This window comes from Drosophila hydei, unplaced genomic scaffold (assembly GCF_003285905.1).
Source record: "Drosophila hydei strain 15085-1641.00,03,60 unplaced genomic scaffold, DhydRS2 tig00000001-arrow-pilon, whole genome shotgun sequence".
In the NCBI taxonomy this organism is placed as follows: Eukaryota; Metazoa; Arthropoda; class Insecta; order Diptera; family Drosophilidae; genus Drosophila; species Drosophila hydei.
The window spans coordinates 7,178,014-7,203,231 of NW_022045643.1; the positions used below are offsets into that span (position 1 = coordinate 7,178,014).

Below are 25,218 nucleotides of genomic sequence, written 5' to 3' on the forward strand. Positions count from 1 at the left end.
TATATTTATTTTAATTAATTAATTAATTCATTATTTTAAATGAATTATTTTAATTATTATTTTTTAATAATTAATTAATTTTAATTTGTTTATTAATTAATTATTATTATTTATTGTAATAGAAAAATTAGATTTATTGATTTAAATAACTATGTTTAAGTAGGAACATGATACTGATTGCCATCTCCTGATTGGATTGTGGGAGAGCCTTAAAAATGTCAACACGATTGAGTATAGGAACATACGAATAAATAAATAAAATTTCTGTCCATGTATCATGGCAATGGACACAAGTTATAATAGAGAGTTTTAAAATTTAATTAAGCCACACTCACTTCAGCATAAGTTTTGTTACTTAAACATTTGAGTGAAAAATAAACGTTGCAGCTCAATCAATCTCTCTATATTTGAAGGCTTATTTGATTTCATTTATAATTTTTTTATATTTTTTGATTCATTTAGAAATATTTTTAAAGGCAACCATGTCAGTCTTGGCAATTGATGCTTTAAAAAACAACTCAAGACTTTTTCTATAATTTTTTTATTATATAACAAATGGAGCCTTAGATTATTATTTTACTAATCAAATACATTTCATTTACATAATTATTAATTGAAAATAAGCTCATATCCTTAGCCTACTTGGGTTATGCTGACTTGATATGAAAATTAATCTAAGGTTATTAAATTCATTTCATTCATATTGCCTTATATCCAAAGGTAATCAGCTTACAAAAGCTCTTCTCACAAACAAGTTTTCAGCTCACAGTGCTCAGCTTACTATATATCGTATTAATATTTGCATATTTGTAAAGCTAATCAAATTATCAGCTTAAAGTTTAGCGCGACATTATTATAAATGTGTTACTGCCGCTATTTATCAAATTTCTTCACTTAACATTTAAAAATGTTTACTTGTCTACATAAATACACGAATTCTACTTTTTGACTAGTCCGTGTTGTCAGCCATTTGGAGTTTGCTTTGGGTTGGGCGTGTGATTTTTTAATGCAAAATCCGTGTAGTGTTGCGAGCTGCCAAGTTTGTTGGGGGTTTTTTTTTCCGCAGGTTAACAAAAGGCCATGTACCGTTGCTTGTTTTTGCCATTAACAGCAATTACAAATGGCAAACAAAAACGCAAAATGGGCGGCCAGCGCGTTGCCTGGGCAAGGACGAACTTTTAATTATTTAGAGGAGAACGCGAAAGTCGCACAGTTTTTCACACAATTCTGGTTGCAGTTGGCCGCTGCTCCAGCTCCCCCCGAAAGGTAAATTCAATTACGCAGCTGCTGTCATTGTAGTTCGGTTTTTGTAATTACAAACAACTTCACCAAGTTGCAACTAATCAAATTACTGCCGACTGGCGAGAGGTGTGTGGGGCGCCGGGCGCCTCGCAACCAAATACCCAGTTGTGGCAAAGCCTAAACAAAGTCGGGGCCAAGCAATAAGCGATAACATATGGAAAGGATTTGGCACTGCTTTGCTCGCATGCTAAGGATTTTATCGTCTATCAGCAAGCGCGAGCCCAAAAATGGCTTTTTAAATTGTGCATCAATGCATGAAATGCGCCATGAAAGCATTTCAGATAAATTCGCGAAACTAACAAATAACCATGTGGAAAAGCAAGGATAACGCAAATAGCTTAAACCATGTGTGTGAGTGAGAGAGACTGAGAGAGAGAGAGAGAGAGAGAGGGAGATGAGAACAGAGAGTGAGCGTGTGTATGCCAAGTAAACAGTTTTGAAACATTTTGGCAGTTTAAAGGATATGCAGCCGATGATGAGTTTTTATTTAGCTTGAAATTGCTCCAGCCTCAGCTTACAGGAAGCACCACGATAACCCACAGAAGCGGATAAGCCAACTGCAGTATAAATTCAGCAGTAGAAATTCTATGGAAGAAAAACTTCTTGCTAAATCTAAGCCTAAAGGAGCAACCATTCTTGGTGTAACTAACCACCTCAACAACGCCCATCAACAGCTGCATCGTATGATGCAATGGAAATTTGATTGACAAATGTAAATTTTAATTAGACTTGTGAATTGTGACAATTGCTGCAGCATAAAAGTCTACAAGGTTTGCCTTATGTCTGCGATTTTCGAATTTTTAAGCCCCACGACGTGTTATACATTAATCAATGGAAAATAAAATAAAGAGCCACGCGAACTGATAATAGCTGCAAATGGTTCAATTTTAACCGTGTTTACCAACTGCCTGCGCATTTCAATGAACCCCATGAATCACAACTGAATGAAGACTGTTTGGGGTATAAATACGGACTGCAAACACTAGTTGGACATCACATTCCACTGCTACTCCCAACAGTACAACAAACCCACAAATCCTCAACATGTTCAAATACGTAAGTATTTCAGTAGAAACATACCTGGAGTCCACTATAAAACTCCTTCTGCTTACAGGCCGTTGTTATCTTCGCCATCGTCGCTGCCGTCTCTGCCAAGCCTGGTATACTCCGGGGCAGTCCCCTGGCTTACAATGCTCCATTGGTAGCTGCTGCTCCCGCTGCAGTGGTTGCAGCTCCTGCTCCTTATGTGACTGCCACCAGCAGCCAGGTCATCGCCCGCAACTACAATGGCATCGCCGCTGCTCCAGTGATCGCTCCAGTTGCTGCTCCAGTCATCGCCAAGTATGCTGCTGCTCCATTGGCTGCTCCAGTCATCGCCAAGTACGCAGCTGCTCCATTGGCAGCTCCTCTGGCCGCTCCATTGGCAGCTCCTTTGGCCTACAGCTCACCACTGACATACGCAGCTGCTGCTTCCCCTATTCTGTTTTAAGAATATCTTGATTAAAATAAATATATGAAGAGAAAATTGAAATATTTGTTGTTTGATATTGGAATCGCAAAGCTTGTTAACAACTCCAAGCTTCAATGGTATACCTTACACAGGTGAGATTCATTGGTCACCAGTTGTTTGAGATAAATGTGTGTAATTATTAAACTGGGCATTTTATCAATCACTGTAATTAAATGACCTGGTTTGAAAATATTAAATAATATAATATAAATAATAATCAATTTATTGTGGAAATTCTAAACTGCAGTTGCGAGCGCAGCATTGAAATATGAATTTGAATCGACAATGTTTGCTCACAGAAAACAATTCACACATTAAAACTGTATTTAATATTTCTGATATTTAGAGCTCAGCAAGCGATATATTGACAAGAGTTTCTTTAATTAAATTAATTTACTCTGATTAACGTAAGTCAGTAATAAGTGTAAGGAAACAATGCCAATGGAGTTCATGCCCTCCACTGTAAAGTTAAATATATAAAGATCTATATAATTAGGCAAATCCAAAGATTTATCCGACCCACAAACACTTCAGCTGATGCAGCCTAATTAATTGCAATAGGCCTTTAGCAACAAATTGTTGGCCAGATGCTGCTATAAGAATTTAATTGGCAAGATAGAAAAGCAATTTGATTATATTGTTGATTCGTAAAGCAGTTTATTATAGTTTCGATGATCACAGTTGTATTGCTTAAAGTAAAAGAGGCGCTGGGGCAGCAGCATAGCCAAGGGGCGCACTGTAGGCCAAAGGAGCAGCCAATGGAGCTGCCACATACTTGGAGATCACTGGAGCAGCAATTGGTGCAGCCAAAGGCGCACTCACATAGTTGGCAACCACAGGAGCAGTGGCTATTCCATTGTAATTACGGGCGAACACCTGGCTACTGGAAGCGGTCACATACGGGGCGGGAGCAGCAATCAATGGAGCACTATAAGCGAGAGGCGCACCAAGAAAGCCTGGCTTAGCAGCAGCGCACGCGATGATGGCAAGGATGACAACGGTCTGCAAAAATTAAACAAAATAAGTTAAATAATTCAGTTAAATAATAAAGAATTATATAACGTACGAATTTGAACATATTGGCTTGGCTTGACTGAGTTTCTAGTCTGATGAAAGCTTTAAAAGTCTCTGATGCCATTCAACAGTGCGAACTGTGGTATATATACCAAAAGAGGACTACGAATGTGACCTTACAGTTGCATTTTTTGAATTCGTTGGCCCTACGACGTGTTATACATTAATCAATGGGAAGCAACAGAAATGATAATGGCTACAAAACGTTAAACTTTAACTGTGTTTACCAACTGCCTCTGCATTTCAATGAACTACATGAATCACAACTGAAGACTGCTTTGGGTATAAATATGGATTGCCTGCTGTAGTTTGTTATCAATCAGTCCACAGCTACTCCTAACAGCAGCACAACCCACAAATCCTCAACATGTTCAAATACGTAAGTATTTCAGAAGGACATACCTGGAGTCCATTACTAAACTCCTTCTGCTTACAGGCCGTTGTTATCTTCGCCATCGTCGCTGCCGTCTCTGCCAAGCCTGGTATACTCCTGGGCAGTCCCCTGGCTTACAATGCTCCATTGGTAGCTGCTGCTCCCGCTGCAGTGGTTGCAGCTCCTGCTCCTTATGTGACTGCCACCAGCAGCCAGGTCTTCGCCCGCAACTACAATGGCATCGCCGCTGCTCCAGTGATCGCTCCAGTGGCTGCTCCAGTCATCGCCAAGTATGCTGCTGCTCCATTGGCTGCTCCAGTCATCGCCAAGTACGCAGCTGCTCCATTGGCTGCTCCAGTCATCGCCAAGTACGCAGCTGCTCCATTGGCTGCTCCTTTGGCCTACAGCAGTCCTTTGGCATACAGCTCGCCTTTGACTTATGCTGCTCCTGCTCCAGTTCTTTTGTAAGATCCCCTCAAATGACTGCAAATAAAACTTTAAACGCTGAAAAATTCATTTTTATTGATTGAATGGTAAAGAGTGTGAGCCACCTTTAGCTCATTTGGTATTGGACTCACGTACCCACAACGTTGACCAAATAATTGATGTCGAATATTTCGTGTGGCATTGGTATTTTGCATGTGTGTCAAGGTCTCTAAGGGCTGGCTTGGCAAGGCCTCCGCAGTTCAATGAACTTTAAATCAATAGGTTAATTGAAAATTGTAATTATGACTTAATTTGCAGAAATGAATTTATACTTTGAACGAAAATTAAAGCTTAACTGTGTCTGACTGATAACTGTGAAGCTTTTAACCTCACCACCAATGCAATGCTTTAAGATAATTCAACTTGACCTACAAAAATATAAGAACGTCTAAATCGCTTTTATTTCTCCGAAAATATTTTAAATATAATTAATTTTTAATTTTTTTTCCAAATAAAAAACGTGATTGTCTATCATTTATTTTTAAAAGAAAATTTCAATATTTTGCAATACACTTAAATCCTGCGATGCAATCATCTCTCATGTGACATCTCATGCAGACATCTCTTACGTAAAAATTTAGCTTATTGTGAGAAAGGTACGTGTTGCCGGAATATAGCTATATTTGATAATATATAGCTAATCTGACTTTAAAGCATAGAAGAATATATAAATAAACATAAATATGACATATTTACGTAATCTAATAACTGCATCTGTGATGAACTTGATTTGTCGCTCTGAGGTCCTTTCGGCATTCAATAAAAAGTCAGGATTAAAATTTTCATTCATTCATGACGTTTTATTTTATTTACATTCTCCACGAAATTTCTTTTATTTACAAAAGAACTGGAGCAGGAGCAGCATAAGTCAAAGGCGAGCTGTATGCCAAAGGAGCAGCCAATGGAGCAGCAGCATACTTGGCGATGACTGGAGCAGCCACTGGAGCAATCACTGGAGCAGCGGCGATACCATTGTAGTTGCGGGCGATGACCTGGCTGCTGGTGGCAGTCACATAAGGAGCAGGAGCTGCAACCACTGCAGCGGGAGCAGCAGCTACCAATGGAGCATTGTAAGCCAGGGGACTGCCCAGGAGTATACCAGGCTTGGCAGAGACGGCAGCGACGATGGCGAAGATAACAACGGCCTGTAAGCAGAAGGAGTTTAGTAATGGACTCCAGGTATGTCCTTCTGAAATACTTACGTATTTGAACATGTTGAGGATTTGTGGGTTGTGCTGCTGTTAGGAGTAGCTGTGGACTGATTGATAACAAACTACAGCAGGCAATCCATATTTATACCCAAAGCAGTCTTCAGTTGTGATTCATGTAGTTCATTGAAATGCAGAGGCAGTTGGTAAACACAGTTAAAGTTTAACGTTTTGTAGCCATTATCATTTCTGTTGCTTCCCATTGATTAATGTATAACACGTCGTAGGGCCAACGAATTCAAAAAATGCAACTGTAAGGTCACATTCGTAGTCCTCTTTTGGTATATATACCACAGATCGCACTGTTGAATGGCATCAGAGACTTTTAAAGCTTTCATCAGACTAGAAACTCAGTCAAGCCAAGCCAATATGTTCAAATTCGTACGTTATATAATTCTTTATTATTTAACTGAATTATTTAACTTATTTTGTTTAATTTTTGCAGACCGTTGTCATCCTTGCCATCATCGCGTGCGCTGCTGCTAAGCCAGGCTTTCTTGGTGCGCCTCTCGCTTATAGTGCTCCATTGATTGCTGCTCCCGCCCCGTATGTGACCGCTTCCAGTAGCCAGGTGTTCGCCCGTAATTACAATGGAATAGCCACTGCTCCTGTGGTTGCCAACTATGTGAGTGCGCCTTTGGCTGCACCAATTGCTGCTCCAGTGATCTCCAAGTATGTGGCAGCTCCATTGGCTGCTCCTTTGGCCTACAGTGCGCCCCTTGGCTATGCTGCTGCCCCAGCGCCTCTTTTACTTTAAGCAATACAACTGTGATCATCGAAACTATAATAAACTGCTTTACGAATCAACAATATAATCAAATTGCTTTTCTATCTTGCCAATTAAATTCTTATAGCAGCATCTGGCCAACAATTTGTTGCTAAAGGCCTATTGCAATTAATTAGGCTGCATCAGCTGAAGTGTTTGTGGGTCGGATAAATCTTTGGATTTGCCTAATTATATAGATCTTTATATATTTAACTTTACAGTGGAGGGCATGAACTCCATTGGCATTGTTTCCTTACACTTATTACTGACTTACGTTAATCAGAGTAAATTAATTTAATTAAAGAAACTCTTGTCAATATATCGCTTGCTGAGCTCTAAATATCAGAAATATTAAATACAGTTTTAATGTGTGAATTGTTTTCTGTGAGCAAACATTGTCGATTCAAATTCATATTTCAATGCTGCGCTCGCAACTGCAGTTTAGAATTTCCACAATAAATTGATTATTATTTATATTATATTATTTAATATTTTCAAACCAGGTCATTTAATTACAGTGATTGATAAAATGCCCAGTTTAATAATTACACACATTTATCTCAAACAACTGGTGACCAATGAATCTCACCTGTGTAAGGTATACCATTGAAGCTTGGAGTTGTTAACAAGCTTTGCGATTCCAATATCAAACAACAAATATTTCAATTTTCTCTTCGTATATTTATTTTAATCAAGATATTCTTAAAACAGAATAGGGGAAGCAGCAGCTGCGTATGTCAGTGGTGAGCTGTAGGCCAAAGGAGCTGCCAATGGAGCGGCCAGAGGAGCTGCCAATGGAGCAGCTGCGTACTTGGCGATGACTGGAGCAGCAACTGGAGCGATCACTGGAGCAGCGGCGATGCCATTGTAGTTGCGGGCGATGACCTGGCTGCTGGTGGCAGTCACATAAGGAGCAGGAGCTGCGACCACTGCAGCGGGAGCAGCAGCTACCAATGGAGCATTGTAAGCCAGGGGACTGCCCCGGAGTATACCAGGCTTGGCAGAGACGGCAGCGACGATGGCGAAGATAACAACGGCCTGTAAGCAGAAGGAGTTCAGTAATAGACTCCAGGTATGTCCTTCTGAAATACTTACGTATTTGAACATGTTGAGGATTTGTGGGTTTGTTTTGCTGTTGGGAGTAGCAGTGGAATGTGATGTCCAACTAGTGTTTGCAGTCCGTATTTATACCCCAAACAGTCTTCATTCAGTTGTGATTCATGGGGTTCATTGAAATGCACAGGCAGTTGGTAAACACGGTTAAAATTGAACCATTTGCAGCTATTATCAGTTCGCATGGCTCTTTATTTTATTTTCCATTGATTAATGTATAACACGTCGTGCTCGAAAAATGCAGCCATAAGGTCAATGTTGTTAAATTGCTTGCAGTATAATTTAGGCAGGTTTTTCTCCTATGTTCGATTCTTCATTTCCTAATCCTAAAATTTCTATAGGTCCTTAAACTTGTGGGCTGAGCAATTTCATACATCCGGCAATTGCACTCGCTCATTTTATTGATTGTCGTCCCCTTCCTCTTTAGCTCACATTATGATGAATATATATCAAAAATAAATGTATAATTCTTAAATTAATGTCAACTTTGCGTATTTCTGTGTGTCCATAGCTTATTCTAATTGGACTTGCGGCTGGGCCATAAACAAAAGCTTCGTAACGGCAACGACCGTTGTCCAATTGGCTTGCATGTCACGTAGGTCACGTTAAAATTATTGTCAACACTGGCGAAGCGACGCGTGACATTAAACTGTCCAAAAGCAACTTTGAATTTGTTTTGGAAAAAAAACCTGGCATTTATGTCAAGGTCATGGGGAAATGGACAGCAAACCGTTAACTGTAAGATAAAGCTCGATTTTAATTATAAAAACATAATGAGTATGGGAAAAAATGATAGATTATTTATAGAGCTGTCTCAAAGGCGTCAACGGTTAAAAACTGCAGTTGAATTATGCAATTTTATAAATTTAATTAATAAATTAAATTAATAAAATCTATAAATAACAATGATGCTTATTAAAAAATATAAATATTTTATAACATTATGCTAGGCTTTTAGATTCAAACTTCTTATGAAAAATGGCATGGCATGCTTAGAGGAAAGCTTTTATTTTATAAAAGGACGTTTGTCTGGGGAGTACCCCTACTCAGTTAATTTATAAACATTTTTTTAGAGTATTTTCCATCAAGAGTTCATGTTCATATTTTTAAAAATATTCAATTTTCATTATGTATATTTTTAATATTATTTATTTATATTCCCCAATGCCAATTGGGGCTTAGACTAAATATTTTTTATATATATAAATAATTTATTGGCAATCGAAAATGTTTGAGCCAAGTTCAGCAGAAAATTTTGAAAGTTACATATATAACTATGCTTCAAATTTTGGAAGTAATCAAAAGCAACAAAATAGTAAAAGCTTTCCCTATAATTATACCCTAAGCCCATTGAAAATGTGAAGTGTGTTGAGTTCATAAAAACAATAAATTCTGTTGCGTTCTGTTTAGCAACACAATACAATATTTGTACACAAAATTATGGACCTCGAAGTTAGAGAGCTTAGCTCTTATATAGGTATCGTAAAGATAATTCACATGTCTCTTATTTTTTCGTTAAATAAAATAGATTGCGGATAAAACGAACTTCATTATTATCCGTCATGGGTATGCTTAAAGAAGATGCGTTTCGGTATAAGTTATATATTGCCATGAAGATATGTATATATATGTATTTGATTTATATATGTAACAGCGAGAAGTAGGTGTGGCAGAACTTAACAAACCCCAGCCTGCAGCCCAAGAACAGCTCCCAAGTACAACTTTCTTATTTGTTTTTCTTTAATATTTAATCAATTATTTATATACATTTTTACATATAATCACAGGTCGCTTTTTGGCTTAAATCAAAAGTGGCGCTGGAGCAGCTGCGTAGTTCAGCGGGGCAAAAGGAGAAGCTGCGTACCTGGAGTAGAGTGGAGCGCCCAGAGGAGAAGCAATTGGTGCTGCGAGGGGAGCAGCTGCGTACCTGGAGTAGAGTGGACCTGCCAGAGGTGCAGCCAGAGGAGCAGCCAAAGGAGCAGCCAGAGGAGCAGCCAGAGGAGCAGCCAGAGGAGCAGCTGCGTACCTAGCAATCAGAGGAGCAGCAATGGGCGCTGCTAGAGGAGCAGCTCGGACAACTGGAGCAACTGGTACTGGCACAATCAAGGGAGCAGCAGCAATGCCATTGAAGTTTCTGGCCACTACTTGGCTGCTTGTTGCAGTTATTACAGGTGCAGGTGCAGCAACGAGGGCGGCTGGAGCAGCCAGCGGGGCGTGCAGTAAGCCTGGCTTGCCGGCGGCACATGCAATCAGAGCGCAGAGGACAAAAGCCTGAGGAGAGAGAGAGAGAGGGAGACAGAATGAGTATATATGGAATGAGTAACAGGAGCAGGACAACATAAACCGCAGACAACTTACGTATTTGAACATGTTGAAGGATTTCTGATTGCTTTTTCGAGTTGGCACTTGAAAAGCGAAACTGTGTTTGATGACATGTCTTCGTTTTCGATTTATTTTTATAGCAAATCAAAACGCACGTGACGGACGCGCAATAGAAACAGAAGAAGAAAAAATACAGCAAAAATGTCTAAATTAGCATGCAGAGCGCACAGGCAAACTAAAGCAAAGCAAGCCAAGCGCTGACACACCTGAGCTAACTGTAACGGTAGCCGTGATGAGGCGTTGGTTAATATTGCAATTTTATTTTATATTCAAATGCATAAGCTGTAAACTGCAGTTGAACGTTGTAACTTTTGATACATCTTTATACGATATCAAATTAGTGTCAAAAAATCAGCTGCTTGACAGATTTCAAAATGATAGAGCTCATTATCATATTTTCTTAGTTAGGAATTTCAATTTCAAATTTACTTTCTCTTTTTGTGTTGTTCTTCTTTCTATTTATTTATTTTTATTTATTTATATATTATATTTTTTTTTCTATTTATCTCTTTCTTTTTATCTAAGTCTTCTTTTAGCTTTAGTTCTCTTTGGATTTTTGTCTTTTATAAAATCTTTGCATCTCACATGTCACTCTACTTATCTCTCTTTAACTCTATGTTTATCTTGCATCTGCTCTCTGTCTTAACGTACTCTCGATCTCTGTCACTGTTTAACTGTTTATCATTCTGTGCTACTCTTCATGCATCTGTAACTCTCTTTGTCATCCTCTTTTGCTCTTTGATCTCTTCAATAAGCTCTCTCTTCTCTGATGCTATCTTTCTAGCTCTTCAGCTTTAATTCTCGCCGTATCTCCCTCTTTGTCTATATCTTTCATCATGTCTTTTCCAATCAATCTATGTATATCTCTCTCAATCTATCTTTAAATTTAATTCTTTCAAGATCTGTATCTCTCTCTCTCGCTATATCTATAAATCTCTTCAGCCTCTTACTTAAGCTCGGACTCTTCTTCTGCTTATAGTATTGCATTTATTTATAGCATTTAATCAATAAGTTCAGTAAACCTTAAAGTAAAATCGAATTTCATCAGCCTTGACCTGATAAAAATGCGTTAAATAAAATGAAACAATTTTTGTGTCAACAAGCAAAAGTGTTCACTCCTCGTTTGTTTACATATATACATACATACATTTTCGTGTGTGTATGTACGTGTGTATCTGTGCTGACCCGAACTGTGTGGGCGGGCAATAATTTGAAGTTCGCTTTGGCCGTTTGTACGTGCTCAAAATGTTTAATTGCTCGAATTTCTCTCAACCAACTGGGATTGCTACCTGGAGCTGAATTGCGTTTTAAATAGTATTAAAATAAATAAGGGATAGATACGAGAGCTAAGTATCTGTTTCTGAATAAAGCAAATAGCATTCGTATGACTGACTTTGGCTCTGATTAAAATTTGTGTATGTGGCATAAAATATAACTTGGTATTGCAGTCAAGTAGCCGAGTCAAGTTGCTGCTAGCTGCGATACAACTTTAAGGCGCTTTGCGAACACACAAAATCAAATCAAATGCAGAAACTTATGCACATTTGCCATAGCAGGGAAGCCAGTTGTGTTTCCGTCTTCTATTCAGATCGCTTGCTGGGCTTAGGCTATATACATATATAGGAAATGACATGCGGAAAAATAATAGAACAAAAATGTTGGAGTTTTTATTATGCGTTTTCTGTCGTTTGAGCACTGCTCAGCTGACTGAAGCTCATCGCATTAGCCACAAGTCTCGCAGACTCAAAGTTGACAATTTATAGGATTTTGAAGTAAACAACTTTTATGGCTAATAATTTATTTATAACTAAAATACATATTTTATTTTAAATTTATTGTGAATCTCTTATAGAAAGTAGGTCTTTATTCTTAGTTATTTGAACTATTTATTTACGTTCATCATAATTTAGTAAGTTTCTCAATCAATTGAATTTCATGCACTTTGGTTTTCATACAAATCTTGTACAATTAGCTGCGGCAATCGCAATTGGCTGCCCTTCGGGTTTTGTCAGCCGAAGGCCCTCAAAGACATTTGCTGGAACTAACCAACGGCTCAGCGGCCAATTATAATGCCAGCACTTATAATGGGCAACGCGCTAGACGCAGGGCGCATTTTAAGTAGCTCCAGCACTGAATGCGTATAAATATGCGCTGCATGGCTCCAGTTTGACATCAGTTAGCTTTTCGCTTTCAAACCATCAGCAAGTCAGCAAATCAGCAAATCATCCGAATCAATTCAAGATGTTCAAATACGTTAGTTGTTGATGGCTTTTGGATACCTCGATAGCGTTTCAACTAATCCTTGCTCTACATTTTACAGGCCGTTGTCATCTGTGCTCTGATTGCCTGCGTTGCCGCGAAGCCAGGACTTTTGCACGCACCGCTGGTTGCACCTGCTCCGCTGCTAGCTGCTCCCGCTCCTGTGGTGACTGCTGCCAGCAGCCAAGTGGTGGCCCGTACCTTCAATGGCATTGCTGCTGCTCCTGTGATTGCTCAGGTTCCAGTCGCACCAGTCGCTCCAGTTGCTCCAGTTGTTCGGGCTGTGGCACCAGTTGCTGCTCCATTGGCTGCTCCAGTTTTCCGACCAGTGGCTGCCCCATTGGCTACACCATTCGCCGCTCCCTTGGCTGCCCCACTTGCAGCTCCCATTGCCCATCCCTATGCGGCACCTGTGTTTGCCAAGTACACAGCTCCACTGGCTTATGGAGCAGCTCCGCTCAGCTATGCCGCAGCTCCGCTCAGCTATGCCGCAGCTCCCGCATTGTGGTAGAGCAGTCAGCTCCCAGCAAGCAAGGATTAACAACGTGTTTGTGTGTTCAATGACTGATAGCCTTTAATAAAAATCGTTCAACTTATTACAAAAAGTGCAAAAATTGCTTCTCCATTGTTTGTCTAGACCGCAATGTTGGCCAATTTTCGGTGCTATATGGCTGGGCATAACAGCTTTATAATTGCTTTTGCAACACTGGAAAGTTCTGGGCAGCAGACATATGAAGTGTGGCAAGTATATATAGGCAGCAAAACCTTTCAACTTTCGATATTGAGTTGGGAGTACCGAAGACAGGATTAAATAAGACAGACTTACCTGGCTTCTAAATGTTTTTAAATTTTTATTATGAGCTCATAATAAATATCTTTTAATATTTCATATATTTTGTTCATACACCTCAGCAGAAAGTGTATTAAAAATGCAGTGAAGCAACTACTGGGCTTTCTTTCTAAATGGTTTTTGGTTTGGTTTTTTTTGTTTAGCTCCGATGTAGGTAGAGAGGTTGGCCGAGTCAATCGTTTGTGGCGCAATGCTTTTATTCAGGTCATTTGTGTTGCATTGTCCTACGTCTTTCACTTGCGTCCATCTAAAATGAATTATGGCACATGTCCCTGTGCTCTTGTTTGAGTGTGGGCGTGGCAGGTCAGCTGCTGCACTGGACCTCGCCCGATGGCAGTGCTGGCCAGAGTTCAGGTTCATGTCGTTTCTCATGCGCTTTTCCCTCATATTTGCCATTCATTTGGCTTTGGCAAACAAAAGACGAACGGACCAATAAATGTTCAAATAATTTCATTCGATTTCTCTAGTGTATGCTGCAGAAATTTAAGCTTTAAGCAAAAGGGCTGTGGGCTGTGGGCTGTGGGCGTGGGCTGAGGGCTGAGGGCTGAGGGCTGTGGGCTGCACAACTAACTAATGCAAAGTTGAAAGCGAAAACTTAAACGGCAAAGATAAGCGGCACACGCTTGCCACGCCTCCTCCCACTACTACGCCGCGCCTTCGCCTTAGTTGATTTTCAACAGCAGCGCAAACGCAGAAAAGTTTATCCTCAATTAAACTTTTTGTTGTTGCGTAAAATTGCTCCAGAGTTCAGTTTGTCTGTGCCTCAGTGTGCTGTGTGTGTGTGGGAGTAGATGAGTGTGTGCGATAGGCCATACGTCAGAGCCACATGCAGGGATCACTCTCTCTCTCACTCCTTCTCTATCCAAATGCCAGCCTCATCTTCATTTGTTGGCTTAACTTTTAACTCCACTTGCCTTAATTTTTGTTCACATTATTCTTGTTTTTGTTGTGCTCGGCACATTTTTGGTAATTTCCGCCTTTGGCAAGTGCTCGACATAAGAAATTCTATGAACTTCACTTATTTCATCTGAAACCTAGCCCAGGCCCTCGCTCAGCTCTTGGCACATTTCATTAGCTTTCCTCACATGCGTTTTCTCTTTTCCTTTCTCTTTCTCTTTTTTTTTAATTTATTGCATCATTGCGCTGCCGACTCTTTCCTATTTGGTAATTGATTTTACATCGACTTCTTGTGCAAACTTTTAATGCACATTCACGTGTAATTAGAAAGGCTTCGGCAAGAATTCCAATCTGTTTTTCTTGAGGGACTATTTCTCATTTAATATTTGGTTTTCCCGGCATGCGAAATGTCTTCCATTTGTTTTCATTTAACTTGGAATATATAGAAGATAAATATTGTTATTGTTGATGAACTTAAGTGAGCAGCGTGCTGCTTGATATCTATTTCTATTCCTGGACTTAAAAGGAAAAAAGTGAAAAATTTTCTTAGCAAACACTTAGCATTCGAAAGCTGAAGATTTGCCAGGCAAGAGAACAGTCGGTATGACGGCTTTCGTTGCGGTTGTTTGGCAGCGTTTCCAGCTCGCTTTTGGGTGAGTGGTTGCTGGTGGTGGTGGCAGTGGCTTTCAGCCTTTCAGCTAAAACACCGCTCGAAAATCCAGCAGCAGCAGCCTGGCTTCTGGCTTTTGATATGGGAACGAGAACAAGCCTTGCACGGTGCTTGGTACACCGACTACGTGATTTGTTTGCCAGAGCAATTTACATGTCCGGGCATGCAGGAGATGTATAGATGACAACAGCGTGTCTGTCCGTGTGTGTGTGTGTGTGGGAGAGTGGGTGTTGCCTAGCACTTTGACATTTGGCACCCGCCGCCAAGGATTTCGCAGCGATAGAAATGGAGGGAAAAATTGAATGCGTGTAAAGCGTGGAAGCTTCAACAATTGGATGCGAAAACAAAAACCGCATTGCTCCACAAAAATGTCAATGGACGACAGTGCACAAAGCGTAATTTCAGCAGCCAGCGCCAGGTGGCGCTGCAAAACTTAATCACCTAATGCAAAGCGACGCGCGTTAAGCGTCTAAATAATGAGCAGCCGTCGAACGGAAAATGGCAAACGCTTTGCCAATTTGCATAGCCAGCTAAATGCAATTGACAGACGGAGTTGGAGTTGGAGTTGGAGTTGGAGTTGGAGCAGCCCGAGCAGGGTAGGAACACCGCCACAGTGACAGGGCTTAACAATGCTAGAGCTGACTGCGCATATACATATATATTAGGAAAAAAAAAACAGAATGGGGAGACGCGCCTTATTTAAATGAAACAAAAAGCATTTGGGCATGTCTGCATCGTTGCCCGTCAATTGACATAAGCTGGGAATTTGCACGCTAAGCCATTTCAGTGGGGGATTGATTTTGCTCTACGCATATTACGCATACGCCGCATGTGTCAAAGGTGCCAAGAAATGCCAACTGCATTTGCGAATCTCTCACAAATTTTCCTTTAACACACACCCACACACAGTCGAAAAAGCAATCTTCACGTCTGCCAGGAAGCATGCCACCAACGAAAAAAAAAAAATAAAATAAGGGAAAAATTGAAAAGGAGAAAGTTTTTGTCGAAGTTTGTTTTGCCAGGCTCTGGGCTGAAGGGTTGCCTGGCCTGGCTCACATGTGGGACTGCTTGTGTGTGTGTGTGCGTCTTATTTGCTGACACACCGATCCGCATTTAGTTGCGAAAGCGAAAAATAATTAATTAAGAAGTGCAAATCATAGCAAAATTATGCGGGCTGTCAAATTAAAACTAAAAGTAAACGCCAGCAGCAGACGCCCGGAAATAACCAGACATCGTTTAAAGATACACAAAAGGCTGGAATCACCCAGCCACACACACGCTTGCCAGCTGCTGGAAAGGGAACTCGAAACTCCTGCCAGGAAATTGCCAGAAATTCAACTTAGCTCCTGACATAGCAATTAGCACTTCCCTTTTTTTCGAGGCGGAGGGAAATTGTTACTTGAAAACATTTGTGTTTAGGCCAGAGAGATATATCTATATATATAAAATATCTATCTAAATTACCAATAGTTGCTGAGTAAGCGCTTCTTTAACTATCAATTAAAGCTAATCTGAGCCAATTAGTTGCCTGCTCAATGTCACAACCGATAGCAAGCGCAATTACCTGCAGTAGCCTCGGCTCAACTGTCCCGTTGCCTACTTTTTGACATCTTCAAAACTTGGAAGCAAACAATTTACGATCTGACGACATACTCGAGCCCACGAGCTCTTTGAAAACTCTGCCATGTGCAATTGTAGCTGCCAAGGCTATCTGAAAGCCTCAACTCGAATTGAGTTTTGGCTCCTTGAGAGCTACACTGGGCCGGGCTTGCCAGTCGTCCTGGCCGTCGTCGTCGTCGACAAGCAGAACTCAAAACACCAGAGGCCTTTATACAAGCACAACTTGCCGTCACTCTATCTGTCTGTGTATTAAAACTTTTGTAATAATCTACAGCAAATGCGCAGCATCAGCGTCTTCACCTGGCCCCCGTCTCGACTTCGGGTCCACAACAAGCAAAGTTCCGGGGCGCCATTTTGCTTTTACTATTTGTTTTTGCGACTTCTGTTGACGTTGTCTCCAGTCTTTCACCTCACTGCCAGCTCCCATCTAGCCACAGCCCCATCTGCTCTTTCAGCGCTTCATGTTGCCCGCGGCGCACAAACTTTACCTTTGCCCAAATTTCATTTATAAACATTGCGAAGCGAGGGACTGCAAATTGAGTGTTTAATTGCAATGAAGTTGCATTCGGATGTCTGCGGCAACATATGCACCGAGGCATCGCCAACAACCGGAAGCCAGAATCAGATTAGCTGTTGCATGGCAACCACTTGAACTTCGAATTGTTACGCACTTGCAATACACATGGCCCTGGCTGCTGTCTTAGTTTTGTAAGAAAAATTAAGTTCGAGTTGGCGTGTGTCGAAAATAAAATATAGCTAAAATGTTAAGCAGCAAATGATCAGGCAAATAAACGGTTCTGTGATTTGTGTTGTGGTGGAAATGTTAATAAATAGAAATATATATATTATAGATCCATTATTAATGACTGATCAAAGACTTGTTGAGTGAGTTCTATATATAATATATACGCGTTTCTTTAATTAAGCTGGACTGAACTGTTAGCCTCACTCTTTGCTTGTGTTATTATAATGAAAATAAATTTTCCATGCATCGCAAATAATATTATATTTATTTTGTTAATATCTAAGAGACAACTTCTCTTTCGTGTTACAGAACTCTTACTCTAGTGTCATCAAAATGAAGAAAACACTCTAAATATTAAGTGTAAGCCAGTCAAATGTCAAATTTTTAATGGTTAGGCAACTCTTGTGTAATCTGTCACCTCAACGAAACTCTCCTGTGATCTCTGAAGCTGCTGTTTTTTTATTTTTATTTTTATTTTTTTTATTTCGCTGGGGCCTTTGATTGCCAGGCACTCCTAGAGTCTGTGGGAGCCAATCATTTCGTTTGCGTTTTCATGACGCAGAGCGTCAAAAGTAATTTGCATTTAGCAAATATTTGCTGGCAACCAAGCCGCCAACTCTACTCAACTCTGGCAGGCCTCCCTCCAAGCAGAGCCTAACATCAAAGCCTCGCGCCGCGATGCGTGTCAAAGGCGTTGGCATAGCTTTAAATGTAACTCGCCTGCCTGACGGACTGGCGAACTGGCAGACTGGCAGTTTGGCAGTGTGCCTGTCGGTCCTTTGCAATTTGCAGCATTTGTCAAAATATTCAGGCAACAATTTTATTTACCTTTTTATTTTTCGTTGGCTGAGTGGCGCCTTCTGGCGGTCGTGGTCGTGGCGCTGGTCGAGGACGCGTCACTTGACGACGTGCCGCAAATGAGTTTCAACTCGGGTGTTGCGTCGTCGCTCGGGGCATCGGCGACGGTCTGAGCTAATTTTTTGATGGATTCGCTTGCGCTTTTATACTTCTTATATACGTTGGCCACTTTGGCTCACTTTAAAGCGATTTGTCTGTGGCTTGAAGCTCTCCGCCTTTTGCTGGCTAGCTTGCCAGAAAATGAGCTCTAAGCAAGTTTAGGTGCTAGTCGCTCGGCCTGCCCCTAACACAAGTTCCAATTGAACTGCTGTTGGGAGTTATTGTTTCGTGCTGCACGGCTGTGAGGGCAACTTTTGTGTGATTTTTAAGTCATCAATGGGGCAGCTCGACTTGCAACATTGCCGCACCTAACAAAGTGCAAAGCTATGCCAGTTGTTGTTGCTCTTGCCGTTTGTTTGCGTTGAATTTTTCAAATCGTCCACCGAACAACCATTTGCCAAAGCTGCTGCTGCCACAGTTGCTGCTGCTGTTGCCTGTTCTCTATGCTTCCGTGCATTTTGTTGCACTTTGGGCGCAGAGGTGAATGAGCGAGAGCTGCTCCATATCTTCCTGTGGCCCTATAAAGCAAGCTTAGTCTAGCTACAATTGTTATTGAGCTGCAAAGGGAATTAGTAATCATTGCGCACATTTTGATAGCTCAACAAATGATATGCTTATGTATGACGTCATATGTCATGCGCTAACTTTTCTTACGGCCCTCTAATGCCCACTCAGTGCACGTTTTTTGCTTCGCTTTTTAGTATACTGAGAGCTGGGGGTAGGGACAAAGCTCTTTGTTTTGCTTTTGACGATGGCTGTTGCCGCTTGCCGCTTGCATTTGTTGGCTGCGACGTGTTCAATAACAATTGTGTTGCATACTTTAGTGCGTTCGGGGCATGACATTAAATTTTAAAGGAGCCTCGCTACAGCGAGTGCGGCCGCGTCAAACAGTTTGCTGCAAATCAATTACAAACTAAGAACTTTGCCAGCGCTAATTGCAAGGAGTTTTTCCCTTTTGCCGGACTTTGTTGACTTTGTGCAGGCAGCCAAAAACTGAGAGAATGAAAATAAAAATAAGTTGTAGTTAGTTGAACGGCAGGCAAGACGTTCGTTTTGCCTCGTTCGGCTGCTTTGTGACTTGGCCCCAAATCTTGGGGATTTATCATGGAGCGCTTTGTAAGGCTTTGTCAGAGTAGATTCTATTACTGGTTCGGGGCCACGTCTGCATTGCGCACTTCTCGCTGCAGTTGAAATTAATGTTCTAGCCTTTTAATTACACGACAAATAAGCAAACAGCCGAAAAGTTTTGCGCTAAGAAACCACTTGAAAGACGTTTTAAGAATTGAGGGCTGGCGCAGCGGCTGTTCACGGACTGGTTCGCAGCTCCGAGCTCCAAAAAGATTTCTGAATTTGCTGTAAGGAAATTAATTAAAAACTTATTTGCAATGAGACGAACTGATTTCTAAAAAATCTATAAATTAAAATTTATTTGTATAGTTTTTATGGTCTTCATTGTCTTTAATAGAGCATGAAATATTCGACTAATAATATCAATCTTTATCTATTGCAGGGTTTCATATCTTTTGAGGAAATATGTCGAATCTAAGTACATATTTGAAATATGTAAGTCTATAATTTTCCTCTAGAACAAAGAATTTCTTGTCTATTCAACATATTTTATTTGATATTCATAGTTGCAATAATTTAAAAAATGTACTGTTCTTATACTTTGTGATATAAAAATAATAATTAAAAATTTGATACATTCATGACGCAGAGTCTGTAGAGTATTATTTGTTATTTTTTTTATTTATTTTTTTGGTACATGATAAAATGAGTATAAATTTGATTTTAGTTCAGGTATCTTTTGTAAGGCTCTCACATAAAAATCTCTTAAAAATATAATTATGTATTGAAAAAATAGATACAGTTTTTACTGTCATCTCTGCTCTGTGTTTCACTCAGAAGAGTCTGTAGCTTTTTTCTTCTTAAAAAAAGCCAATAACGAGCTTTACCAATATTACAGCTCAATGGGTCCTTCTCGAAATATAATCTAATTAAAAAACCTTAAATCAGTTTGGAAAATATTTTAATATAATTTAAAATATGTGAAAATAATCAAAAATTCAGAATCTACTTAATTTGAACATCAAATTTATGTTTGAATATTGTTTAAAAGAAGTTTAATAAAAAAAATGACTGAGAGGAGTTTTTAGTCCATTTAAAGTTTTTAATAATTTAGTAATTGCTAATAAAGTTTTTTTGTGCATTCTAAGACTCTTTGAGAGCAAAGAATCTATTAATAATTTAGTAATTTAAAAAAAAGTTAATAAATAAATAATGTAAATAAATTTGGCTACATTTCTATGATTAAATATATTTATATATATACCATCTAGAGCTTGCCTAGTATATTCCTTTTTAGTTTTCTGATTCACTTTCTTTTGTTCACATTTGCAAAAAACCTATTTCACTCAGCCCTTCATAGCCCCCGCTATAGATGCAAATGTAAGTACGTATGTATGTATGTATGTATGCATGTATGTATATGTACTCATGCTTGTGCATCTGTGTTTCTCATCATTAATTTGGCTTTGAGTGAATGGAGCTAATGAAATATGGCTGCATGCTCTTAGGCCACAAGATTGTTGACAATTTGCCGAAAAACGGAAGAAAGCCGCATTGCGGCTTCAGGCTGCCAAGAGTTGTAGAATATTCTATTTGCACTTATATGCGCTGCGTATAGACAGCAAGGCCAACTGCTTAATCAGCTTTATTTGCATTGATAGCGTTGCATTTTTTCACGCTGCTGCAAAGTTAAACAATGCGAAGAGGAAGCCAGTAAAGCGTAAAATGCATTAAAAGCGTGGCAAACAAGCTGGCCGAAGTGGACAGGCGAACCCCTTTGGCTGGCTACCCAGCGAGAATTAAGCTCCCGCACTCTTCGCTGGCATTCAGAAGTTATGCATTTTGAAGTGTCTGGCCGGGGTCTGTGTTGCTGTCTGAAGGAGGCAGAGACCCGCCGCTCGCCTGCTGTTTACAGAGCTACTTAATCGAAGTGCTGCCAATGCCGGCAACAGCAGCGCATTGCATGCTGCAGCTCGTCCTGCTGCTGCTGCTGCTTGTCTTGTTCACATTAAATGCAAAAATGTTTTTTTGCCTGCCCCAGTCTTCCGTGCTGCATTTTATTATTATTTTATTTTATTTTGCTTTCTGCCCGTGTTGGCCTCCAATTTTTTTTCAGTCTGTTTGCTTCCGGTTTTCATTAATGGTCTTAACATAAAAATACAATTTGCTGACGTTTAACTGGTTTGGCGGCTGCGAATAAATTGTTGAGCGTTGTTTGATTTCATTTTTTCCTCTGCGCTTAATTGATTATGCTACAGTCGATGGACCACGACGCTGCCTTTAAATGTGTGCGTCGAAATATGAGTTTCCGCTCTGTTCAGATGCGCTCTGGCAATACGAGATTAGCAGATCGATAATCGATCATTCCAATTGAATGCGATGATGTCTAGCATATGATAGAAAAGTATAATAGTAATATTGTGTTAAATTTCTCTAATAAATTAAATTTTACTAGCAAATATTCAATCTATTTCGTAGATCTACTGAATGTGTATTTGTGGAATAGTTTTAAAACTATATATATATATTCTCTTATGGCAAACACAGACTTTCGTCTGCTGCTTATTTAGCAAATTTAACTTATTTTTCAGCTCTGTGCTGCTATGTCATTCAAAACAACTTATATCAAGATAATTAAGCTTACAGCAAACTGAGGAGGACAAAAAACACTGAGTAAAGAAGAAGCATACAGACAAATATACAAATATTTATAAAATGCTCTTTAACTTCTTCAGTTTGCTTTTTGCTCTCAGAGATATGCGCAATAATAAGAACAACACTGTCTTCTTGTAATTTGTGAGCTTTTCTTTTTAAAGTTACTTAAATATTTTTTTTTTATTGTTTTTCTGTTGTTATATGCAATCTGTCATATACTAGACACTAAATAAATTTTTATTAATAATATTACATAACCGGCTGGCTTGGGCTCCATGTGTTTATCACGTCTGACTAGTGCAATGCATAATCTGTAAGTCACATGGAGTAATGACTTCGTCAGCACATAAAGTGCACCAAACAGTCATTTTTGAGGATTATCCTGACTGCAAATACGACAATTCTGCTTAAAGAACCATTCCTTTGATAAGTATTAAGATAATATGTAAAGGTTGCACTGGTTTCACTCTATTTGTAATGAAATGTAAGGCTAATATCAATCAAGTTCAACTATGAACTGTTAAATGGGTTTATAAATATGGCAGCTTCACTAATATAAAGTAATAGCAAGTACGATGCAGGTGACGTAGATATTTTCTTATTCAATACTTAACATTTCGGCAACATTATATAAATTCCCGGCTCGTCTGCTACTTTCTTTTCTCTCCACTCAACAGATTTTCTGTCATTATTAAAGTAAACTTATTTCCACAAACCAGCTGATTGCCACATTAATTTCTGCCACATTGCTCTTCTCTTGCTCACTTTCTCTATTTCTACTGCTCATAGACTCTCATTACTTTCCATTAGCATGCAATTATTTAACCATAGGCATCACTCGAATAAGTTTAATTAGTTGAATAAACTGTCGAATGCTGATATTGATTCGATTAACTGCAGAGTTAATGGCAAGTGTCGCCTGGCCTCGTCTCTTTGATGTTTGGCCGCATGTTGCGTTGACAACTGCAGTTCAAGTACTCATCAGCGGGTGCTATCGGCCTACCTTCGAGTGCCCCTTCCTCTTCGCCCCGCCACTTTCAATAAATTCAGCCGCTGCTGCTGCTGCAATAAACCAAAACAGCAGCTCAAATTGGCCGACAACACCAACCGAAACACTCCGCACATTTCAACGCCCTTTGCAGCCGCTGCTTTTCATTTAATTGCGGTTGACTTTTGGGGCTTTGACAGACAGACAGGCAGGCAGCCAGACAGCCAGATAGTCGGACAGACAGACGAAGAGATGGAGAGTTGGAGAGACAGAGAGATATTCAGACAGGGATTCGCATTGGGGAAATTGGCAACCAGCTTTCGGGGCCCTACCCTATCCACTTGGCAACAAAATGCCAATCATCAATCAAGGTGATTTGTTTCAATGCCCCAGCCACAGATTTCACGCTGTTCCGACTGCAGATGGACATGGAATACACAGGCAGCCAACGAGATGCTCGGTGGTTCTGGCCAGGCTAGCTACCGGCTTCCTGTTGCTCCACATTGCTTACCACATGTGGCCAATCACTTGCATACACTTCAATTGATGCGATTGCAGACCATCCCTGCAGCAGCAGCAGCAACAGCAGCAGCAGCAACAGCTGCTGTTGTTCATCAATGAATTCAATCACGAAAATGTTGCTGATCCCCTGTCCTATGGCCATGCCTCCATTTGTTGCATATTCATGAGTTGAGTTTGAGTTGAGTTACTGACGTGGCTTTGATTTAATTGCCTTGATTTTGTCTATAATTTATTTTGAGCCATGTCCGCCAACAATAAACTATGCCCCGCCATAAGAGCTGACGCCTCAATATTTAAGTTTTCTTGTCTCCTTTTATGCCGTGCCTCGCACTTTCTTGCAGCAAATATCTCGTATAATTTACCCATGACTGCGCCACGCTGAACTTGTCGCCGCGATTCTGCTTAACTGCTTGCGCTTGCCGGGCGTTTTATGGCCAAGGGGCAGCACGTTAAGCTGTGTCAGAGTTTCTGGTTTATGAGGCAGGGAACAGGTGTATGAAATATACGTGTGTAGCTCTAACATTTGATGTGTGATGTATGGAAATGGACTGAAGATTAGTAGATTGTATTAAGAATTTACTTAGCAGTGGGATTAACGCTCAGCCTTGAGCATTTCTCTTATGGTTATGGAGCTGAGGTTTTTTGACTTGAAAGTACTCCCGCATGTCCTTCTCTGTTAAGACTAAAAATTCGCTTCACAAACTTCTCCACTCTTCTACAGGGTATTGATTGTTCCTGCATTTTGATTAAACTCTATTCGATTTTGCTCTTGTTTTATATTTTCATTTTTCTCTGCGTACACAAAAATTGCGGAAATATTTCATTTTGCCGCGGCGTTGTTCGCCTTTCTGCGCGTTCGCCGCCGCCTGGCAGCTGTAGACCGCAGCTTTACATTTTTAACGCTTTAAGAAGTATTTTTTTCTCTCGCATTTTTGTCGCCATTTCGTGCGCGCCTTGGCATGGACAAGTCGCTGCCGTAGCTTCAGCTTCCTGCATTGCTCACGCTTGTGTTCAGCTGTTTTTTACTGTTTTTTTTTTTTTACGTATAAATTCCAGCGAGGTGTGCGCATAAATTTTTGGCGCCTGTGCCCTGCAGCTAGCACTTATGCAAGGGGGGATGCTGGAAGATCGTTCAGCCAGCTGCATGCAGCATCCACTGAAAGACGCACGATTGGGTAGTTGCAAAATGGTCGACGACTAAACTCATTTTAAAGCCAGACTGATTGTAATTTCATTTGGTACTCAGCCCAAGTGCCGTCTCGCCCACCTTGAGGCGGCACTCGTTTGGTGCCTATTACCGATTTTGGTTATTTCATTTTCCAAGCGACTTCAAATGTCATTTCCTTTAGCCTGCCTGACTGCGTGGCTGTCCGGCCGCCCCGCTGCCCAGCTGCCTGCCTGTCGCCCTGTGATTTGTGACCTGAGTAATCGTAATCGCGCTTTATCTATTAGTTACATTGCCGCCTTCATTTTGTTGGGTCTTCTGCATCGGGCTGCTCGGCGTCTTTAATGAAATTTACTCGGGTTGCCTTTCTATTTACTTTGTGGCACAAAATTAATAAAGGCGAGGTGCACGGTAGCGGCAAAGGCAAAGCCAAGTGGAAACTTAATCCCCAAGGAAATTATGTGAAAAATGTGCGTGCCCAGCACGCCCCACAACCGCCCTTCGGCTGCCCATCATCATTTCATCTCATCTGGGTGGCTGGGTGGCGAGTGGTTGGGTGCTCAGTTTCGACCTTTCCCAGTTTAAGTTGTTAAACGGCGCATAGCTGT

At 40.4% G+C, this 25,218-nt stretch overlaps 6 protein-coding genes across 8 annotated transcripts; 3 read left to right on the forward strand and 3 right to left on the reverse strand.

Moving 5' to 3' along the window:
* The first annotated feature begins 2,163 nt into the window (after window positions 1–2,163).
* Window positions 2,164–4,727, forward strand: LOC111605093 (cuticle protein 38-like). Of its 3 annotated transcripts, none has more exons than XM_030225934.1 (3): window positions 2,164–2,358; window positions 2,417–2,503; window positions 4,365–4,727. In XM_030225934.1, the coding sequence occupies exons 1-3, from the start codon at window positions 2,347–2,349 to the stop codon at window positions 4,725–4,727; spliced, it is 462 nt and encodes a 153-aa protein (XP_030081794.1). In that variant the 5' UTR covers window positions 2,164–2,346. The 3 variants fall into 3 exon arrangements, with proteins under 3 accessions (XP_030081794.1, XP_030081804.1, XP_023179200.2); XM_030225944.1 differs by lacking the exons at window positions 2,164–2,358; window positions 2,417–2,503 and adding an exon at window positions 4,194–4,265 and having other exon boundaries at window positions 4,323–4,538; window positions 4,590–4,727; XM_023323432.2 differs by lacking the exons at window positions 2,164–2,358; window positions 2,417–2,503 and adding an exon at window positions 4,194–4,265 and having other exon boundaries at window positions 4,323–4,727.
* LOC111605074 (cuticle protein 38-like) lies at window positions 3,411–3,890 on the reverse strand. Its single transcript, XM_023323408.2, has 2 exons — window positions 3,879–3,890; window positions 3,411–3,814 (listed from the first exon to the last, which is right to left on the reverse strand). Exons 1-2 carry the CDS (start codon window positions 3,888–3,890, stop codon window positions 3,503–3,505), a joined length of 324 nt encoding a protein of 107 aa, XP_023179176.1. The 3' UTR covers window positions 3,411–3,502.
* An 854-nt stretch (window positions 4,728–5,581) lies between the features above and the next one.
* On the reverse strand, window positions 5,582–7,921 carry LOC111605104 (cuticle protein 38-like). The gene is made up of 3 exons (XM_030225947.1): window positions 7,815–7,921; window positions 7,483–7,757; window positions 5,582–5,693 (listed from the first exon to the last, which is right to left on the reverse strand). Exons 1-3 carry the CDS (start codon window positions 7,824–7,826, stop codon window positions 5,582–5,584), a joined length of 399 nt encoding a protein of 132 aa, XP_030081807.1. The 5' UTR covers window positions 7,827–7,921.
* LOC111605073 (cuticle protein 38-like) lies at window positions 5,871–6,802 on the forward strand. Its single transcript, XM_030225435.1, has 2 exons — window positions 5,871–5,924; window positions 6,399–6,802. Exons 1-2 carry the CDS (start codon window positions 5,871–5,873, stop codon window positions 6,708–6,710), a joined length of 366 nt encoding a protein of 121 aa, XP_030081295.1. The 3' UTR covers window positions 6,711–6,802.
* Window positions 7,922–9,625: 1,704 nt separating the features above from the next.
* On the reverse strand, window positions 9,626–10,475 carry LOC111605106 (calphotin-like). The gene is made up of 2 exons (XM_023323447.2): window positions 10,191–10,475; window positions 9,626–10,103 (listed from the first exon to the last, which is right to left on the reverse strand). The coding sequence occupies exons 1-2, from the start codon at window positions 10,200–10,202 to the stop codon at window positions 9,633–9,635; spliced, it is 483 nt and encodes a 160-aa protein (XP_023179215.2). The 5' UTR covers window positions 10,203–10,475; the 3' UTR covers window positions 9,626–9,632.
* A 1,980-nt stretch (window positions 10,476–12,455) lies between these two features.
* Window positions 12,456–12,984, forward strand: LOC111605107 (cyclin-dependent kinase inhibitor 1C-like). Its single transcript, XM_023323448.2, has 2 exons — window positions 12,456–12,467; window positions 12,535–12,984. Exons 1-2 carry the CDS (start codon window positions 12,456–12,458, stop codon window positions 12,982–12,984), a joined length of 462 nt encoding a protein of 153 aa, XP_023179216.2.
* Window positions 12,985–25,218: the final 12,234 nt, after the last annotated feature.